This window comes from Salvia splendens, chromosome 4 (genome assembly GCF_004379255.2).
Source record: "Salvia splendens isolate huo1 chromosome 4, SspV2, whole genome shotgun sequence".
Classification (NCBI taxonomy): Eukaryota; Viridiplantae; Streptophyta; class Magnoliopsida; order Lamiales; family Lamiaceae; genus Salvia; species Salvia splendens.
The window spans coordinates 40,566,568-40,587,683 of NC_056035.1; the positions used below are offsets into that span (position 1 = coordinate 40,566,568).

The following is a 21,116-nucleotide window of genomic DNA, read 5'->3' on the forward strand; positions in this document are numbered from 1 at the left end:
TCCAAATTGCACAATTTAAATTCTTCCTCCACAATGATTATGATCAACAGCCGCTTTGATTAATTTGTATGCAGACAGTTGTGTTGATTTAAATGTAAAATGAATGGCTAACTTAGTGATACGAGTTGAGCTTTGATAGCCGAAACTAGTGGACTCAAAACTCCATTCCACTCATGCCATTTTTTGGTTTGTTTTCTTTCCTTTTTATTACTATATGAATTTAACCAGGATATGAATTAAACTAAATTTTTCAAGATTTTAATTGACTTAATTTTGAATGCCAATTGAATTATGAATTAGATTTTAAAGTTTAATAAATCTATTTTAAATACTATGAATTTAATTACTATATATAACTATACACAAGTGCAAGGTAGCATATTTAATCAAAGAGCAAATTTTGCCGATCAAATTATCTATGACTAATTAAATTAATTATGCAAATAACATATCTTTAACATTTTATTTGTTTCGCCCCAAGTTTCTTAAATAGATCATGAGCGGTAACCGATAATCGAATATCAAACTCATAGTACAAATTAAAATCTGAAATTCAGTTTGGCTCGATTTAATTTTCAAACACTATACTATAATAGAATATAATTTATAGTATAATTTATAATTTAAATAAACACTATATCGTATTTATTTAAAATTCGTTCAATAGATTTTAAAATGGGTTTCGTATGGCACCCCAATATTACAAGCCTACGTTCAAATAATTTGCAAGTTGAAAGCCCATTGACAACAACAATAATAATAAAAATGCTTATTAAAGTGTAAATAGTACTCCTACATAAAATTATATTTTCATTTTGCACACAGATCTAAAATTTGCGAGTGAACTAAATGATTATTGTAATTCTTTCATAAATTTAATATCGGTCAAATTAGAATATGGTACAATAGTTTATAATCAAAGTTTTACTATATCATCAAAATGAATTAGATGTAAATTTAAATATAAATACACAAGATAAATTGGTAATAGATAATTTAAAAAAGGAAAGAAAAGGTGCTTGAATCTGATTGCAGGCGGTTTCCCGCCAGTTTTCTCCCCCAATTTAGGCTTCCGCCCTCTCTCTATCTCCATCTCCGCCGTCTTCTCTCCCCCGCCGCTGTCGAAAGCATTTCCGATGGCCGAGACTCAGCAAATGAAGAAATTCAAGACTCCATCTAAAGGAACCCCAAGAGCAAAGCATCCAATTTCTCTAGACCACCACATTGCGCCGCAAACCCCACAATCCGCCACACCCAGTGCAATCAATCTCCGCCGCTCCCACCGCCTCACCGCCGCCACTCCGGAGCATCGCCCCGCGCTGTCCAGCTTCAACACTCCTAAATCCGCTGCCAAAACTCGGAAAATCTGCGAGGATCCCCCCTCAATTTTACCGACCGAGACCTCAATCAACCCTGCGTCTCCGCCGCCCGTTGAATCTCGGAAAAAGAGGAAATTTCAGGAAAAATCGGCGGAGAAGAGAAAGGATTCGAGGAATGTCAAATGTAAACGTGCTGCTGATAGAAAAGTCAAGAAGAAGGTGTATCACAAGAAAGTGGTGTATGACGGCGGCGAGTTTTCGGCAGGGCACGACGTGTACGTGAAGAGGAGGTCGGATGCTAGCTCGGACGATGAAGATCCGGAGGTGGAGGAGTGCAGAGTGTGCTTTAAGCCGGCGGGGAGGCGGGTTTTGATCGAGTGTGATGATTGCTTGAATGGGTTTCATTTGAAGTGCTTGAAACCCCCACTCAAGGCAGTTCCTGATGGGGATTGGGTTTGTTGTTACTGCGTGGCGAGAAAAAATGGAGAAGTGATGGAATTTCCTGAGCCACAGGCCGGGAAGAAGAGGGCCAGGACTGCCCGGGAGAAGTTGCTTTCAAGTGATTTATGGGCTGCTCGTATAGAGAGGTCTGTGCTGTCGAAATTTTGGGGATTCTTATTTTTTTCTGCTTAATTTTCAATTGTGTTACTATGTGATTTCGTTTGTATCTCTGAAGTTTATGGAAGGAAGTTGATGGTACTTATTGGTTTCGAGCTCGGTGGTACATTATTCCGGAGGAGACTGCTGTGGGGAGACAGCCTCATAATTTGAGGAGGGAGCTCTATAGGACCAATGATTTTGCTGATGTTGAGGTGAGTTTTATGATCTCTTCTCTATAACAGGATTATGTTGCTTGTAATTCTATTAAGTTGCAATGATTGATAAATGTTCCAGGTCATTATTCAACTCGATATATGTTCTTTGAGTTTACTTAGTTCATAAGAGTGGTTTTGTCCTCTTAGAAGGGAGTTGGCTTTGATGAACTGTAATGCTTTATTGTAGGTGGTGAACTCCTTTTCTTGAAATAGGAATATCCTGAAACACAAAGGCTTATGTTTTCCTGTGGCATAAATCACCAATTTACTCTTCTAATATGGTATTTTTATTTTCTTGTTAGATGGAGTCAACCATTAGGCACTGCTTTGTAATGAGCCCAAGGGAGTTTGCTAATGCTGCCGATGGAGGAGATGATGTGTTTCTCTGTGAATATGAATATGAAGTGCAGTGGCATAGCTTCAAGCGCATTGCAGAGATTGACAGTAATGAGAATGTAAGTTTGGTGTGGACTCCATCCAAGTGGATTCTGTATTCTCTTAGAATTTATACGTTCTTATATTACTTGCAGGATGGAGAAAAAGTTGTTGATAATGATGCTGATTGGAATTCTTGTGATGAGTCTGACTCTGGCTCTGACTTTAACTCAGAAGAAGAAGCAGCGTATGAGAATGAAAAGAGAAACAGACTGTCTCAATCATCTTCACTCCGCCCAGTAGCAGCGGTATGCTGACTTCAACTTCACTGTCCCACATATCTCCATGTTTGTGTATTACATAACCGACCATTGGATCTGATTTCCTTATACAGAACTCGCGCAAGGGGCAAATTTTTGGGCTGCAAAAGATTGGGGCAAAGAAAATACCAGAAAATTTAAGAAGTCGTAAGCAGACTGATTTGGAAAAGGCTAAGTCTACGCTTCTGCTTGCAACAGTGCCCAAGTCTCTAACTTGTCGCGATAGGTATGTTTTCGTAAGGTATTTGAGCATTGATGATTGCCATACTTTTGGTATAATCATACATACTTTATGCAGGGAAATGAATGAGATAACCACATTTATCAAAGGTGCTATATGCGATGAGCAATGCCTGGGAAGATGCTTGTATGTTCATGGTGTCCCTGGAACTGGAAAGGTAAATCATTTTTGCATTATATTATAAGACAAACAATTCATAAAACCAACTAGCCATCTAAACCATTTTAAATGGGTCAGTGTAACTTGCTTGTTTTCTGCACCACACTGCAGACAATGAGTGTGCTTGCTGTGATGAGGAATCTGAAGTCTGAGGTTGATGCGGGAAGCATCAGGCCTTACTGCTTTGTAGAGATTAATGGTCTTAAATTGGCTTCACCAGAAAATATATACAGTGTAGGATGCATTATAACTTCTTTGCTTTGCACTTTCTTTTGGTGTTCCCACTTTTTGTTAACTTATTGAGGTAATTATTTCCAGGTAATCTATGAGGGACTAACCGGGCATAGAGTTGGTTGGAAAAAGGCACTCAATTTGCTGAATGCTCGATTTTCTGATGAAAATAAGTGCAGGAAAGATACGAGGCCTTGCATTCTTCTCATCGACGAACTTGATCTTCTAGTAACCCGGAATCAAGCTGTACGTTGTGCATACACATGACAAAATCCATCTGCTCTTAGATTCAACGTTTTTTAATGGGAAATTTCCATCTGCAGGTTCTATACAATATTCTTGATTGGCCTACCAGGCCAAATTCAAAACTGATTGTGATAGGTAAGAAATGTTTCTGCCATCAATAAGTTTTGCAAAGTTGCTACATGTTGACTTGATTTTGTTGCTTTTTTTTGTTAAAAAATAAAAAATTTAGGGATAGCAAACACTATGGATCTTCCAGAGAAGTTGCTGCCTCGCATTTCTAGTCGTATGGGAATACAGAGGCTTTGCTTTGGTCCATATAACTTTCAGCAACTTCAAGAAATAATTTCCAGTCGCTTAAAAGGAATTGATGCTTTTGAAAAAGTTGCAATTGAATTTGCGTCAAGGAAGGTTTGTAGTTTGCTGTATCTGACATTTATGACTAAAACCAGGAATTTTTTTTTGTGTGGAATTCATACTGTACTTGACCTTAGGTGGCTGCTGTATCTGGAGATGCTCGTCGTGCACTAGAGATATGTAGGCGAGCTGCAGAGGTTGCAGATTATCGTGCTAAAAAAACTGCACTTTCTAGCTCTGACGCTTCAGGCAAGACTTTTCTGTGACATTTATTTCTCTGTTCGTTAGTTTCTGCAGAATAATAAATTCTTTGACTGAAACTAATTTTTTAAATTTCATGCCCTTAAAAAAATAACCGGCATATAAAAAACGGAATCAGGAGTTTAGGTAGCGTAATATGCCAATAGAATTGGACAGCTTGTATCACCTAACACTGCAGAGGTTAAACTCAAAATGGTTAGGGTCTGTAACTCTGACATGATGTTTCAGATTAACTGGTTCCTCCTTCACTCATTCGACCAAATTTCATTTTGCAAATATCGCAATTGACTGAACATGCTCTAGCACGGATTTTCGTTTGCCACTATTAAAGACCACAAGACTTAAGTACCCTTGTTGTGGTTTGAAAAGGATTTATCCATAAAATAACTTTACTTATGTTGTTTTTGGTGAAAGAAGTGAGTACATCTTAACACAGTCTACTTGCTTCCCATGCTATCTCTGCACTGCCCTAGCACAGCTGTGTTATAGATCTTTTGTTGGTGGCTAGATAGGATGCATTCAGCTGTTTTAAGAAGGTGACTTAAGACTTAAACATATCTGGTTTGCAGGGAAAGTTATGGCTGGTATGGCTGATGTTGAAGCAGCTATTAAGGAGATGTTCCAGGCTCCTCATATTCAGGTGAGTGGAATAACATTTTCTCTCTTATGATTACATAAATGAAATATAAATATGGAATAAAAAGTTAATAATTTTCTATTTCCCGTTTCATTTTTCCACCACCAGGTGATAAGAAGTTGTTCTAAACTAAGCAAAATCTTCTTGGCTGCTATGGTATACGAACTGTATAAAACAGGAATTGGAGAAACAACCTTTGAAAAGGTATGTCAACTTTGCTTAAAAGCTTCGATTTGGCACACAAGTCTTGATAATGACATCTGCAGATTCTGCACATTGTTGTCCGATATGCTTCCTGAGTCAAAATTCTAGCAGATGCATAAAGACACCAGATCAATTTGAAGTCTAGTGTTTTGGGTCATCTAGTATTTATAAATGGCCAAGTAACCAAAATCATCTTCCACATATTGTGTATAACTAACTGAAAGAAAACTACAAATATTGCCAGTTTATTAAATTAAAAATGCAATGTTAGTTCTCGTTCCTTTTGACACCAATGAGTAATAGCATGTTCCTTCCATCTCTACAGTTAGCAATGGTGGTCTCTAGCTTCTGTGCTAACAATGGAGAAACATTTCCAGGATATGATACACTCCTGAAAGTCGGGTATGCAATTATATACTACTCTTTTAGCATTGTTTTTCTATCATTAGTGCTCATAGTTTATGTTTATGTTGAAGAAAACTAAGAAAAGATTGATTCTGTAATATACAACCACAGTGGAAAAGCATCTTTTGTCAAACTTTTACAATCATTTGTGATGTGATGTTTGTTTTCATGAACTTGTATGTGTGCACATATGATACTAACTTGTATCATGTTCATTTCTGAGCTATCTATATTTTGACTGGCAGATGTAAACTCGGGGAGTGCAGACTATTATTATGCGAGCCTGGGACACGGCACAAACTGCAGAAATTGCAACTGAACTATCCTAAGTGAGTACTTCCAGAAACAAATCCAAGCTTTGATAGTCTCTCTGTTTGTTTTTCTACATCAATGGATTATTTGTTTACCTTTCCCCCTTATTTGGCAGTGATGATGTTACATTTGCACTGAAAGACAGCAAGGACCTACCTTGGTTGGCAAAGTATATCTGAATTTTGGAGATCCAAATCTTTGATCATCCATTCTTGATTTATATTAGAGTTATATATGTTTACACATTTCTTGAATTTATGATGATGTATGCTCCAAATGGAGTTTAAACTTAATATGCTTCTTTTTACTCCCAAAACATTTATTTAAACTAGTCTTTATACATATGTAAACTGAGAGTTATTTTTATCTATTGAAACATCTAGTGTATGTTACAGAGTATTAGTACTTTTCTTTGGAAATGAAGTGTAGTAGAATATGGATTATGTGAACCTAAAAGAAAACATGATTTGCTAAAGCCTAAAGGGACTTGCGTTACAAGTTGATGTTTCCTTAGATTCTTATACTTCAAACTTTTGCTATAAATATATATTACATATACAGTGCATTTTTATATATTTTGGCTACAATAGGATGATTTTCAACATAAAAACACCAATTTGCGAATGAAAGTTTTTAAAATCTTAGCCTCACTATCCAGTTTGTAGTTTCAATTTCGAACCATTGACCACAGGTTCAGTTTGGGCCTAATGATAGCTTTGATTTAACCATGCATCACAACATCTCCACCATTTATGCTAAACTTAAACTCATTTTAGTGTAAATGTCATATCAAATATGATTTTACTCCACCCATAGACACTAGACTCAAACTTAAAAGAATATTCTCAATATTATGCTTTTTTTACTCATAAAATTCGAAAAACTTTTTGGTTTAGTGTAAACCTAAAGATATGTATTTTTCTCCAAAAATAAAAAATGGGATTGGTTTTAGATAGAGATGTCAATCGAACCGGCCCATCGGGTTTCGGGTCGGCCCTATTCGGGTTACGAGTCAATCGGGTGTGGGTTAATCGGGTTGTGATTTCTTTCGGGTTATAAAAGTTCAACCATAACCCTAAAAGCTCGAGTTTCGGGCTAGCCCATCGGGTTGCAACCGATAAGATTAACAAGCAATCAATCCAATAAATAATGACGAAAATTAGTTATATTCATAAAATGTAAAATATTTTGTTATGATAATTTGATATATATGCTTAAACTCAATCATAAACATGATCAAATACTAATATTTGAAATATTTCATGAAATTTTAATGCATATTTTAGAAATTTAAATATTTAAGTGAAATTAAAGTTTTCAATCTATTTATCAATTATTATATTAGTAAAAATTCAATATATAATTTGTGCATTTAATATAAATTGAAAGTTATTTTTTAGTTATTTGTATTATAAAATTAATCAATGAAGTGTCCAATTAGAAGTAAAAAAAACAGAATAATAGAAATTTTATCGCGTTTTCAGGTCAATCCATCGGATTTTCAGGTCTGGCCCTAACGGGTTGCAGGTTAATCGAGTGCGGGCTAATCAGGTTTTAATTTTATCCACCTAGAAATTTTCAGCAATAATCCTATAAATTTGGCGGGCTATTCTGATTGCGGGCTACCGTAACATCCCTAATTTTAGTGTACTATTGGAGCTAATTGTGTATCTCACTTTTTTAAATTTTAGTGTACTCTTGTAGTGAGTAGCTAATATCCACCAAAAGTTTTAGGTGGAAAAATTATGAGAGAATTGTTTTTGGCGGGAAAGTGGCAATTCCCTTTGTACTCGGTACTAATTTTATTGGTTCGAGCACAGGTTTCATTTCATTTGCCCATCAAATCTGGGAAAGACAGTAATTCTACTAAACTTTCTTCCTCCCCCAAACGCCGAGCAATTCACTCTGCCTATTGCCCTTGCTTGAAGCTCTGGTTTAAAGTAGCTGTATCGAACAATTTCCGATAGTTGATTGCACGGAACTGTAACGGTTAGTCTTCTTTTTATTTCTTCTGACTGCTGAAACTTCTCAACTAATATCAAAGCCAGCGCGCTTAGCTTATGAATTAACTTTTCGGATGAAGATCGAATTTTTGTTAGCCTAATTCTAGATATTGAGAGTGTTATTGGCTGAATGGCTCAATTTATTTGAGATCTGTAATCAAGCCGATTAGCATTGGCATGATTTTCTGTTTGATAATCATTTCAGTTTGGTTGTTACTTGTGATACCAGTTTTTTGGTAGTGAAAAGTTGTTAATTTATGAAATGGGCTGTTATATGTAGGGTTTTCACGATAGGACATGACAAATGCTTGCCATTTCAACTTTTTTAAGGCTATGTAAGTTGGATCACTTTCAATTCCAACCTGCTCCATTCTCTACTAGACTCATAATGTTTGCCAATGTGGTCGCAAGTTGTTTGTTGAAATGCATTGACGGGCGGCATACGTGTATTGCGATTTTTCATATTTGTTTGTGCTTGATTTTCATGGAAATGATAAATCATATGCCAATTTCCAACTCAAGGTTATATGCCACTGATTTTATAGATGAATAATTGAACTTGTTTAAACTACATGGATCCTAAAACCCTATGTTATATGGCACATCTACTTTTGAAGTTTTGGTTGTATTAGTCTGTGGGGAGTGAAATAAGCTACTTCTGAAATATCAGAGTTTTATTTCAATCTCTGATGTATATTTTTTGGGATAAAAGTATTTACATTAAATGGTACTATATTATATATTCCAGAGGTTTGGCAAGAGGAGCATCAGTGCGACAATCACCAAGTTCTTGTGGCACTACTGTGTATTTGTCTAAGTGCTCGTTAAGAAAGATTCACATGGAAGGCAGTAAAAAGAGTGATTCAAGGGGTGCATTAATTGTTCTAGAAGGTCTGGATCGTTGTGGAAAGACGTCACAGTGCAGTAGATTGCTATCTTCCCTGGAAAAGTCAGGCCATGCAGTTGAATCATGGAGATTTCCTGATAGAAACACGGGCGTTGGACAAATGATATCATCTTATCTAGCCAACGATTCTCATTTGGACGATCGTGCAATCCATCTACTCTTCAGTGCAAATCGCTGGGAGAAGAGGTTAGATTCTACTTGTTTTTTTCATGGTCAATCTTTTGCTTTTCACAGTACTTGTATCGGGGAATAGATTCTGAAATCTTTCTTGAAGTATGTTTCTCGTTTCTATGAATGAGATGAATAGGAGTTTTGTCATGTATGCAAAACTTGTTCAGAAAAAAAGAAATAATGAAACACAAAACTTGTCTTCATATCTTTCTGAACTCCAATATATGTGATGTTTCCTAGTATTAGTTTGTAAACTTACTCCATGACTTTTTGACCTTAGATCACTGATGGAGTCAAAGCTGAGGAGTGGAACCTCACTAATTGTAGATCGTTATTCTTTTTCTGGGGTTGCTTTCTCATCTGCCAAAGGACTTGATATGGAGTGGTGCAAGGTGGTCTTCTATATAGTGTATATTTATTGTGATTGCCAAAATCATTATGAGACTACATGCGATTCAGAACTCATTTAACTTGAATGTCATATATCTTTGCAGGCTCCAGAGGTAGGATTGCTAGCTCCAGACCTGGTTGTATACCTTGAAATATCACCAGAGGTAGAGTTTTTACACTTGAAATATCACCAGTTTATTAGTATAATCTAAGTTTGCTGTTTCAAGATTGACTTGAGCTTACTTGAAAATTCTTAGCAAGCTGCTGAAAGAGGAGGCTATGGAGGTGAGAGGTACGAGAAGCTCGAGTTTCAGAAAAGAGTGGCTGAATCATACAAGACACTTCGTGATGCCACATGGAAGGTAGCACATTTTTTTCCTTCTTTTTATAATCAATATTCATGTTACTCTAGAATGATGGGTTATTAAAGAAATTTTAATTTGAAATGCCTGATCAAATCATACACGATTCCTGCTATAGATATAAACTTTATATCAGAAACCAAATTCGGAACTGACACAGTTAAATTAAAGGACACTCTATTGCTCCTTATGTAGTATTGATTGTGTCTTGCATTTTTGCTTGTGAACATTGAAAAACACGTAGGAATATGCTGTCAATTCTACTCCTATTACAATAAAATGATGTTAGGATGTTGATTAATTAAGGTTCAATATTGTCTCCTTCATTGTAGATAATCGATGCTACCCTCCCAATCGAAGATGTTGAGAAACAACTAAGAGAGATTGTTATGGAATGTGTACTGACATGCGGAGAAGGAAAGCCTCTCTCAGAGCTGTGGCCAAAATAGATGTTAATGTAGTTTTGTGGAGTTGAATTTATATAACATATAGGCTTGGATTTTGGCTTGAATGTATGATTACTTGATATAACTCTGTTTTATTTTTACACAGGTATCATTAGTTTAATGTAACACAAAAGATTCTCTTGAGTGTATGTGATGGTTCTTATGAGTATGATTTTACATTCCTAATGAAGGATAATAATTCAAGAAAATCAGATTTATCCTTCTTTTAATTTCAAGGTACAAAACGACGTAATTTGTGGTATACTATTATTTTCTAAAAATTACAGTGATAGTCCACGAACCGTATAAATATTCTGAAAACTGGAATTGGATGTAGAACTTTTGATACTTTAAAATTTAAATAAATATTTCTCATAATTGAGGACATTTAAAATAAAATACTTAACAGACATAGTTTAACATTGAAATTGACATTGACTTTTTTTTACTTATATATAATTTGAAAATATTTTTGTGGCCAAAAAAGCATAATTATTAGAAAAATGATTGCTTTAACGCCATACTTATTGTAGTAGCGGGAGATGGTTTCCACTAAAAAAGATGAACTCGTGAAAGCTTGGACCACTCTGGTCGCCGACACTTCGCAAGCTTCACTCTCATCTCACCACTGCTACTTCTCTCTCTTCTTTTCACTGCGTAAGCCTCCATTCCCCACAATTTCACTCCTTTTTTTCAAGTATAAACTCGTGTTTCTGCTGCTTGTTTGAGCACAGTTAATGGCAGATAACTAACGTTTCTCCCTCCCTAAATTACTGATTTGGGTTTTATTGTGTGATCAAGATTGAATTTTTATATGCCTGTGGTTTTTAATCTCCGGTTTGAGTCATTTTCTCTTGCAATTTCTTAGCTTTAATTGGGAATGGTAGCTGGAATTCACGAATGGAAGAGTTTTTCCCTTTCAATTAAGAGTTATGATCGAGTAGAATTAGTATTTTTTTTCATGTGTAATGGATCGTTCTGTTAAAATTCAATTGCTTGAGAAAAGGAAATGGGTGATCATTGTGGGAATGGTTGCTTTGACTCATTTGTTATGTCAATCTTTGATGCTTCCGTATGGGAACGCACTGATGTCGATGCTGCCCGATGAAAAGAGTGAAAACGTTGTTGTTGTTACCCCATCTCTTGAGGATTCTGCTGTTGAGAGTTTGATTGATGACAATGTTCATGTTTCTGGTGTGTTGAATTTGGAAAATGAGCAGTCTCTGTTGGTTAGAGGAGTGAAGAGCACGGAAGGTTATAACGCGCGTGTCAATACCGAAGATGAGAAGGACTCTGTGGAGAAGAATGGGAAAGAGAAGATGGATTCTGGTTTAGATGGCGATGGAACGGATGAAGATGTTGATTTTGTCGAGGATGAAGCCTTAGATGATGTGGATGTAGACTTAGAAGAGGGGTTTACAGTGGATAACAACACTCAGCTTGAAGAGGCAAGCTCTGGGGTTATGTTAGAGTCTAGAACAAGTGGGATTCAAGAGAAGAAGGTAATGGACGGATCTGTTATTTTGCCAACTCCCGTTGTCTCATTAGATAAACCTTTGTTGATTGGTTCTGTTGTTAGGGAAAAACCAGAATCAGGATCAAAAATTTCTGATGGTTCAGTTCTTCCTAACAATGGTTCCTCAGTGCCTAATAGGTCTGCTAAGAAGAAGATGGCGTGTGACACGCCACCTAAAACTGTAACACCTATAGGTGAGATGGAACGATTGTTAGTCCGCCATCGTGCTCATTCACGTGCTATGGTATGTCATTCTCTTGATGTAAGTAGAGCTAATGTCTTTGATTTTCAGTCAAGCTGATGTATGAACTTTTTTGTGTTCGGACTGTAGAGACCGAGATGGGCTTCTGATCGTGACCAGGAAATTTTAGCAGCGAAGACGAGGATTGAGAGTGCTCCCTTCTTGAAGAATGACCGGGAATTGCACGCTCCTGTGTTTCGAAATATCTCTATGTTCAAAAGGTTGGAACTTATAATTTAAGTAAATTATCTGACAGCGTTTTGTTGCTTTTTCCTCTTATAATATGCACTATACAATGCTTGTGTATGTGAAGCATTTTTCATAGCTTTCAAGCTGATTAGAAATTGAATATAATAATTCAAATTAAGACAAGCATAGATGATAAAATGTTTAGTACTAAAAGCTGAAAACATATAAATTTCTTCTTTTTGGCCAACTCTGTATTTCTATTATGTTTGTAAAATTGGTTTTGTAACTATCAGGAGTTACGAACTCATGGAACGAGTACTAAAGGTATATGTATACAAGGAAGGCGAAAAGCCCATCTTTCATCAACCAATACTGAAAGGACTGTATGCATCCGAGGGGTGGTTTATGAAACTAATGGAACGGAAGAATCGTTTTGTTGTGAAAGATCCTAGGAAGGCTCATCTGTTCTACATGCCATTCAGTTCACGGATGCTTGAACACACACTTTATGTGCGCAATTCCCACAACCGGACCAATTTACGACAGTATTTGAGGAATTATTCAGAAAAGATCGCAGCAAAGTATCGTTTCTGGAACAGAACAGGTGGAGCCGACCACTTTCTTGTTGCCTGCCATGACTGGGTAATTCTCTATCCCTCTCATTTTTGCATGAACTTTTAACGTTTTCTCCGTTTTCATGTGAATTTTTTTCTACATATTATTGTACAGGCTCCATACGAGACGAGACACCATATGGAGCACTGCATGAAAGCCCTTTGCAATGCTGATGTTACAATGGGCTTCAAGATAGGACGTGACGTCTCCCTTCCAGAAACATACGTCCGATCTGCCAGAAACCCGCTTAGAGATCTTGGAGGAAAGCCACCATCACAGAGACGCATCCTCGCCTTCTATGCTGGGAGCCTGCACGGCTATCTTCGTCCGATCCTGCTCAAGTACTGGAAAGACAAGGAGCCCGATATGAAAATACTCGGACAAATGCCACCCGGTGTCCCCAGCAAAATGAACTACATCGATCAAATGAAAAGCAGCAAGTACTGCATCTGCCCAAAGGGATATGAAGTCAACAGCCCGAGGATAGTCGAATCCATCTTTTATGAGTGCGTGCCGGTCATAATATCCGATAACTTTGTGCCTCCGTTCTTCGAGGTCTTCAACTGGGACGCGTTCTCAGTGATTATTGCTGAGAAGGACATCCCAAACTTGAAAGGCATACTTGTCTCCATCCCCGAGAAGAAGTATCTCGACATGCAACTCAATGTCCGGAGAGTTCAGAAGCACTTCCTGTGGCATGCTAGTCCCGTCAAGTACGACCTCTTCCACATGACCCTTCATTCAATCTGGTACAATCGAGTTTTTCAGATCAAGTCGGGGTAACAGCCTCTCTGCTCGCCTACGAATGTTGAAGTACACGAAGGAGAAACAAGCGATCAAGGTACGCCTTCACTGTCTTCTCTATGATGCTCTGCAAATTGTAAGTGTAGGGATGAAATAATTTGTGTAAATATTGAGATGTGAACTTGTAGAGTAGTATTTAGCCTTATAAAGCAAGTAGCTTTCTTGCATATAATATACTGTGCTTGTGTTGTACTATATAAATATGTAGTTTTGATGGTGGAGTGGAAACGTCTTACCAATTGAAGTGAATGTATGGTTTTAGAATTTTTTGAATTACGACTAACACACTCACGCACTCGACTTTACTTGAACTCCCCACCTATCAGTTAGAGAGCTAGGAAGCGTCACTACCCATTAGTTAGGTTTGTCAATTGGATTTTCACCTACGAGGAATATGGAAGACCTCACCATTAATACGTCTCATATAACTAATGGCGGTTACGGCCAACCGAAAGGTCGAGAGTCACTGACAGTGACATTAAATCCAGCCTGAAGTCCTCGAGAATAAAAGCTACTACTATATACTAAGCAAGAGCAATTCAGAGTGATCGAATACCACACTGAGAATGACAGAGCCAATGGATGAATTGGAAATTGAACTATCGAAGATCATAGGACTGGACGAGCTGAAGGTGCATCTCCGGAAGTTGTGCAAGGGCATGCTCTTGGACAAGAGCCGCCGTGCCATGGGAGTAAACCTTGGCCGCAAAAACCTCCCACACATGGCGTTTCTGGCACCGGCAAGACCACAGTTGCAAGAATCCTAGGTAAACTGCTCTTTTCTGTATTCGCTCCACCAGGTGAAACCAACGGATTTGGTCAGCGAATATTACGATGAAACCAGAGGAAAGACTGTAAGAAAGGTAGTGTATCTGTTTTGTCTTTAATTGTGCCAAGTCGATAAATAAGCATTTTGACTTTGCGTAGATGGAACATCAACTGTAGATTAAAGATACAAAGGGTAAGATCTTGTTCATAGACGAAGCACACAGCCTATCCCCTTCAGACACTTCAGGAAGCTACATTACATACGGGGAGGAAGCTTTGGATGAGATCATGTCAGCGGTCGAGGAAGGCAAAGTCCTTGTGATCTTCGCTGGCTGCAGGGAGCTTGCCAATTGGTGGAGCACTTGTTTCAGTTCGATGATTATAGCTGCAGGGAGCTTGCGGAGATGCTGATGTTGAAGATGAGCAAGCAGGATGAGAGGAGCCAGGTGTTCGGGCTGAGGCTCGGTTCTTGCTGCAGTGTTGAACCAGTTGCTTCGGTTATAGAGAGGAAGACAGAGCGAGAAAACGAGGAGTAAGATGAATGGGCGTTTGGTGGATCATATGCTCAACAATGGTAGGGATCATCTTGATTCGAGGCTCGGTTTTGAGGCCAAGGGTGATGTGCTTTTGAGAGCATGCGCAGCGGTGGCGTCCGTCGCCACCGCCGTCCGAGCCGCTGGCACGGACCCAGCCGCCGCCGCTGCGCTTGCGCCGCTGGCACGGCGCTGCTCGATGTATCGAGCACGTCCGTGCCAGCGGACGCACACGTGGCGCGCTCCCATTCGTCAACGGCATAGCCGTTGAGTTTAAACTTTTATTTATTTATTTTTTTTAAAAATCGGTATTTAATTTTAAATAATGCTAAAAAATAAAAAAAAATATTTTCCAAATCCCAAAAATATGGCCGTTTTTTCCCGTTTTTTCTGAATTTTTTTAATTTTTTTTCCCAAAATCATCTATAAATACACACATTCATCACTCATTTATCACATCAATTCATCTCTCATTCATAATTCTTATACAAACTATCAACACATTCAACCTTCACTCAAAACATCAAATGGATTTCACTCATCTTATGGCGGAAGCGGAGCGCGAAGAACAAGAATACTACGAACAACACCGTGCCGCTTACGAAGCATATGTCGCGGCGAATACCCCCGCTATACTCGAATCCACAATCAACTACAAGAAGACCTAATCAACCACATGTGGGCGAAATTCGGCAACGAGTAGTGGTTTTTTTAATTTTTAGGATTTTAATTATGTAATTTTTCATTTTTAGGATTTTAATTATGTAATTTTTCATTTTTAGGATTTTAATTATGTAATGTTTAATTTTATTTGTCATTTGTAATATTTATTGTGGTTTTTAGATGAATTTTAATATTATGGAAATGTTATTGTTTAATTGAATTTTAAATTAATTGTGCTTGTCCTTGCGGAAGAGCACAGTTGTGGGTGTTGTGCTCTTGCCAGAGAGCAGGCATGAATAGTACCGCCTGGGCCCACAACCGTGCCGCTGGCAAGAGCACGGTTGTGGATGCTCTGACCATCACATTGGCGGATTTGGGGGCCGGCCTTGATCAGTTGGTGCGGCGGTTGGTTGAATGTCTATTAGGGAGACGAGCTCGTGTTGGAAAATCGAATTGAAATAAGGAAAAAATAAATGTTGAAAATTAGGAACAACTTAAAGAGACTACATTGCACTTGCTTCATTGATTGAAGACATTGCATATGTTCTGTCTTCTATGAAAGGAACCAAAGGATTTGGTCAGCGAATATTTTACAATCAGACTAGTCGAAACACTAACAAAAAGGTATTGCCTCGGTTTGTCTTTGTGCCAAGTTGATAAACAAGTATTTTGTCTTGGGAAAAATTGTCTAATAAATCACAAAAGATGATCCAGTTCTACACTTTTCAAAAACTGAAATATAAATCATAAGTTTACAATTTTTGCAATTGCCCCGTCTGTCCCCTTTTCGGAAAAATACACACAATGTGGCTGACAATTTTATGTTAATTCACTTCCTTAGGGTATTACGTGTTTATACGGTGAATGACGTGTTTAAAATAGACTGACAAATCATCGCATATTAAACTAGAAAGGAGATAGATGAGATTACTATGAGAACTGTTAAACACGGCTGAATTGAATAGTAAGGGAATTTCTTATTCACTGGATTAATTTTCATTACACATTAGGCACCACTTTATAGTATAAGGAATATACAAGGTAAATATTCTCTAATTACTCTAATTGATTGCTATCTCCTATGTATGGTAAGGTATAATCTCGAGCATATCTCTTGTGTAATTAGGAGAATATCTCGTGATCTCCTCAATCTTCTCCAACACTCCCCCTCAAGTTAAGTAACGGGATTCCCGATATTTAACTTGCATAAGACTTCCCGGAATGACTTCGAGTTTACTGCCTTGGTCAAAATATCTGCCAGCTGATCCTCGGATTTGACATAGGGCATCTCGACTATCTTTGCCTCAATATTGTCTTTTATGAAGTGCCTATCCACCTCCACATGCTTAGTTCGATCGTGTTGAACTGGATTCTCTGAAATGCTTATAGCTGCCTTATTATCACAAAATAGCTTACATGTTTGGGACGAAGAGAGTCCTAGTTCCCTCATAAGCTTCCGTAGCCATAGAAGTTCTGTGAGTCCACTCTTAATCCCCCGGAACTCTGCTTCTGCACTTGAAAGGGCTACTACCTTCTGTTTCTTGCTTCTCCAAGTCACAAGATTGCCTCCCACGAAGGTAAAGTATCCTGCTGTGGACTTTCTATCATTTGGGTTGCCAGCCCAATCGGCGTCAGTGAACCCATGTATCTGTAGATGCCCATGACTCTCAAATAGAAGCCCATGTTCAACTGTTCCCTTCAAATATCTCACAATTCGCAAAACTGCTTCCCAATGCTCTTCTTGGGGAGCGTGCATAAACTGGCTTACAATCCCTACAGCATATGCAATATCTGGCCTTGTATGCGATAGGTAAATCAACTTCCCGACTAATCGCTGGTACCTGCCTCTGTCGGTCTGCTTCCCTTCTTCCTTCATCTGCAGCCCATGATTTTGGATCATTGGAGTGTCTGCTGGCTTACAATCTACCATCCCGACTTCAGCTAGCAAATCAAGCACATACTTTTTCTGATTAATGAAGATTCCCTTTTTCGATCGTAGTACTTCGATTCCCAAGAAATACTTTAACGGTCCCAAGTCTTTCATCTCGAACTCACTAAATAAATTCTTCCTTAATTCAGCCATTTCTTCTGTATCATCTCCCGTAAGAATCATGTCATCCACATATATGATCAGACACGTAATTTTATCTCCTCTCCTTTTGATGAATAGCGTGTGGTCTGAATTACTCTGCATGTATCCATACTTCTTCATTACCTCTGTGAACCTTCCGAACCAAGCTCTAGGAGACTGCTTCAGTCCATACAAAGTCTTCTGCAATTTGCATACCTCTCCTTCTTGAAACTCGTCGGTGAATCCAGGTGGAGCCTCCATGAAGACTGGTTTCGGTAATTCTCCATGTAGGAAGGCATTCGTAACATCGAATTGGTGAAGCGGCCAATCCTTGTTTGCAGCAATTGAGAACAACACCCTTACAGTGTTAATCTTTGCGACGGGTGAAAAAGTCTCCGCATAATCGACCCCATAGGTTTGGGTATATCCCTTCGCCACCAGCCTGGCTTTATATCTCTCAATCGTCCCGTCTGGTCTTCTCTTTATTGTGAACACCCATCTACACCCAACAGTCCTTACCCCTTCGGGCAGCTTGTCTTTGACCCAAGTGTTGTTCCTCAATAGTGCTTTCATTTCGGTGAGCATAGCCTCCTTCCAGTGTTTGTATTTCATTGCCTCCTCGGCTGATTGCGGGATCTCTTCTTCTTCATATAGAGCAGCTTCAAATGATCTTGCCATCTTTGATAGATTTCCCTGTACAAAGTTTGCTACTCCATACCTGCTCTTTCTTCCAATCTTCTTGGGGGAGTACCTCTTCGGAGGGATTCCTCTTGTGCTCCGGGGTGGTAGAATGTATCCCCCAGTGTCACTGTCTATCGTATTGATCTCTTCCGATGATTCTGCATCTACTGGGTCAGTAGAAACTGTATGAAGGATGGGTTCAGTAGTTACCTCGGATATCGGTGGAAGAGGATCGTCGGAATGTGGGTGAGATGACTCACTTTGCGGCGAGACATGCTCCGCGGTAGTGACAACTGGTTCTGTTAGATCCTCAATCGAAGAGTTTGGAAGTGGCACGACCCAACTTAGATAGTCCACGGAAGTATTTCCGGGATCACTCTCCCCCTGACTACTAAGGTGGGTATGGTAGAAGAATTCGGTTTCTAGGAAATTACAGTTCATGGTGGTGGTGACCTTTTTGGTGATCGGATCATAGCATCGATAGCCCTTCTGGTTAATACCGTACCCGACAAAGACACATTTGGTAGCGCATGGGGATAGTTTGGTTCTTTCGTGTTTGGCAATGTGGACATAGACGGTGCAACCAAAGACTCTAGGTTGAAGGTTAAGGTGTGGAGGGATTTTGGATAAGGAGGATAAAATATCTAGAGGGGTTTTTTTGTTCAGGATTTTTGTTGGTAGGCGATTCATGAGGTAGACAGATGTTGCGATTGCTTCTGGCCAAAAATATTGTGGAACTTTGGATTCGATCATTAATGCTCGGGCTATTTCTAGGATTATCCTATTTTTCCGTTCGGCTACCCCATTTTGTTCTGGTGTGTAGGCACATGAGGTTTGGTGAACCATTCCCTTTTCTTGGAAAAATTTGGTCATTGGGCTATTAATGAATTCCCTCCCATTATCAGATCGAAGGGTTTTGATGGAGGTGTGAAATTGGGTTTGAACCATTTTAAAAAATAAAATAAACTTGTCCATAACCTCAGATTTGTGTTTCATAAAGTAGATCCACGTCATCCTAGTGCAATCATCAACAAATATCACGAAATATCGAAAACCATTCCCCCCAGCAAAAGGTGCGGGACCCCACACATCAGAATGTACTAAGGAAAACATAGATTGCACACGAGTGTTTGAGAGTTTAAATGATTGTCGGTGGCTCTTTGCCAAAACACAAGTTTCACAGAAAAAATTAGCAGGAACAGAAAGGTTCGGAAAAAGCAGTTTAAAATAACCAGGAGAAGGGTGTCCTAGTCTTCGGTGCCACAGCCAAATCTCTTGTTTCATGGATCCGTGAGCCAGCATCGCACTACCATGTTGAGCTATCTCGTCCACGTAGTAGAGTCCACATTTCTCAGTGCCACGCCCAAGTATCCTCTTCGTCCGAATATCCTGTAAAATGCAGAAGTTGGGATGCATCAGAAGGGTACAATTTAATTCCTTTGTAACATGACTGATAGACATCAAACGTTGAGATAAAGTCGGAACATATAAGCAATTTTGGAGACGAAGTGTAGGAGATATCTCAATAGTGCCAGATCCTTCAACAGTGATTAATTCCCCACTTGCGGTCTTAATATAAGTTTTAGTGACTCTACTCAAGGTAATAAAATCACTCTTATCCGGTGTCATAGTATCGGTGGCCCCACAATCAAAAATCCAACCTTTTGACATACTTGCCTCACTATTCATATGAAATGCAGCGGAAATAGTTTCTAAGGGAGCAAATGGGTTTCCTGTCACATATTCACATAAATTTGGGCTAATTTGGAAATTTTCAACAACAGGGGGGTCAATTATAATTTTCGAACAATCTGAGGGACTCCTATGTAAAGAGTGGGGTCGAAAATCTAATTTTGGCGAAAACGGGGGACTCCTGTGCAAAATTCGGGGTTCCAATTTTAATTTCCTAAACTCTAGTGGGGTTAAATGTGGTTTCAAGAAATTTCTAGGGTTTGGTAATATACCAAACCCGTTACCTCTACTATCCGGCGCCGTCCCCTCTTTTTCGGCGAAATTGCCGACTCCTCGGACATTGCCGCCCCGGGTTGATGCCTCCTGGTTCACCATCTGACCTTTACCGGCTGTTCCCCCACGGTTCTCCGGTTGATTTCTCTGTATTCCGTCCTCGGTGACTCCGACGGCCATTCTCGCCTGAGGCTGTACCGTCTTCAATTTCTGTCTCTCCTCCCACCATTCGGGGTACCCCAGCCGTTTGAAACACGTCTCGTACGTGTGTTTGGGTCTCTGGCAGTGGGTGCACCACAGGCCAGATTTATCGGGACGGCTCCCCGGTCGGCTGGCGGTGGCTGCTGGACGCGGTGTTCCTCCGTTTCGGTGTGGCGTCCGTTGGCTTTGGGCAGCGAATCCACTTCCGATTCCATCCCCAGATGATGTATTGGTGTTAACGCCGGCGGTCTCGGGGTTCGGGAAAGGCGACGCCGGTGGCATGATTTGACGTCGAGCCGCCTCCGTCTTCACCCACCCGTAGGCCGCCTCCACTGATGGGTAGGGATCCTCCTTGAGGATATCCCGTTTGATCGAATCATACTCGGGATTTAATCCGGCCAGAAACTTGAACAATCTCCTCTCGTTTGAGTGAGTCCGGTATTGATTGACTCCCTTGTCACAGCACGTAATCGGTTGCTTTTGGCATCGGTCGATATTGACCCATAGTCCGTGTATCCGGCGGTAATATGTTTCCAGATCCATACTGTCTTGTTTGATTGTTATTATCTTCTCTTCCAGGTCATATATGAGATATTTGTCGGCCTTGTTTTCGAAGGTTATGGCCAGACTATCCCACAACGCTTTCGCCGTTTGGTGGTGAGCGAAGTCGGCAATAATTTCGTCTTCAATGTTATCGACGATCCACGAGAA

General features: G+C 39.3%; 3 protein-coding genes and 1 non-coding gene across 5 annotated transcripts; all 4 read left to right on the forward strand.

Annotated features, from left to right (window-relative positions):
• The first annotated feature begins 1,015 nt into the window (after positions 1 to 1,015).
• Positions 1,016 to 6,271, forward strand: LOC121801575 (origin of replication complex subunit 1A-like). The gene is made up of 16 exons (XM_042201095.1): positions 1,016 to 1,906; positions 1,996 to 2,131; positions 2,437 to 2,589; positions 2,665 to 2,817; positions 2,904 to 3,055; positions 3,128 to 3,227; positions 3,341 to 3,463; positions 3,548 to 3,706; positions 3,784 to 3,841; positions 3,936 to 4,114; positions 4,198 to 4,309; positions 4,891 to 4,961; positions 5,067 to 5,162; positions 5,488 to 5,564; positions 5,813 to 5,896; positions 5,995 to 6,271. Exons 1-16 carry the CDS (start codon positions 1,137 to 1,139, stop codon positions 6,056 to 6,058), a joined length of 2,487 nt encoding a protein of 828 aa, XP_042057029.1. The 5' UTR covers positions 1,016 to 1,136; the 3' UTR covers positions 6,059 to 6,271.
• Positions 2,497 to 2,574, forward strand: LOC121801657. Its single transcript, XR_006050602.1, has one exon. It is a non-coding gene; the product is annotated as a small nucleolar RNA snoR28 (small nucleolar RNA).
• Positions 6,272 to 7,630: 1,359 nt separating the features above from the next.
• Positions 7,631 to 10,324, forward strand: LOC121799173 (thymidylate kinase-like). Of its 2 annotated transcripts, XM_042198515.1 has the most exons (7): positions 7,631 to 7,868; positions 8,163 to 8,217; positions 8,631 to 8,975; positions 9,241 to 9,352; positions 9,455 to 9,514; positions 9,608 to 9,712; positions 10,045 to 10,324. In XM_042198515.1, the coding sequence occupies exons 2-7, from the start codon at positions 8,180 to 8,182 to the stop codon at positions 10,159 to 10,161; spliced, it is 777 nt and encodes a 258-aa protein (XP_042054449.1). In that variant the 5' UTR covers positions 7,631 to 7,868; positions 8,163 to 8,179; the 3' UTR covers positions 10,162 to 10,324. The 2 variants fall into 2 exon arrangements, with proteins under 2 accessions (XP_042054449.1, XP_042054450.1); XM_042198516.1 differs by lacking the exon at positions 8,163 to 8,217 and having other exon boundaries at positions 7,646 to 7,868.
• A 365-nt stretch (positions 10,325 to 10,689) lies between these two features.
• Positions 10,690 to 13,772, forward strand: LOC121800091 (probable glycosyltransferase At5g03795). The gene is made up of 4 exons (XM_042199651.1): positions 10,690 to 11,918; positions 12,006 to 12,136; positions 12,398 to 12,746; positions 12,834 to 13,772. The coding sequence occupies exons 1-4, from the start codon at positions 11,127 to 11,129 to the stop codon at positions 13,500 to 13,502; spliced, it is 1,941 nt and encodes a 646-aa protein (XP_042055585.1). The 5' UTR covers positions 10,690 to 11,126; the 3' UTR covers positions 13,503 to 13,772.
• The last annotated feature ends 7,344 nt before the right edge of the window (positions 13,773 to 21,116 follow it).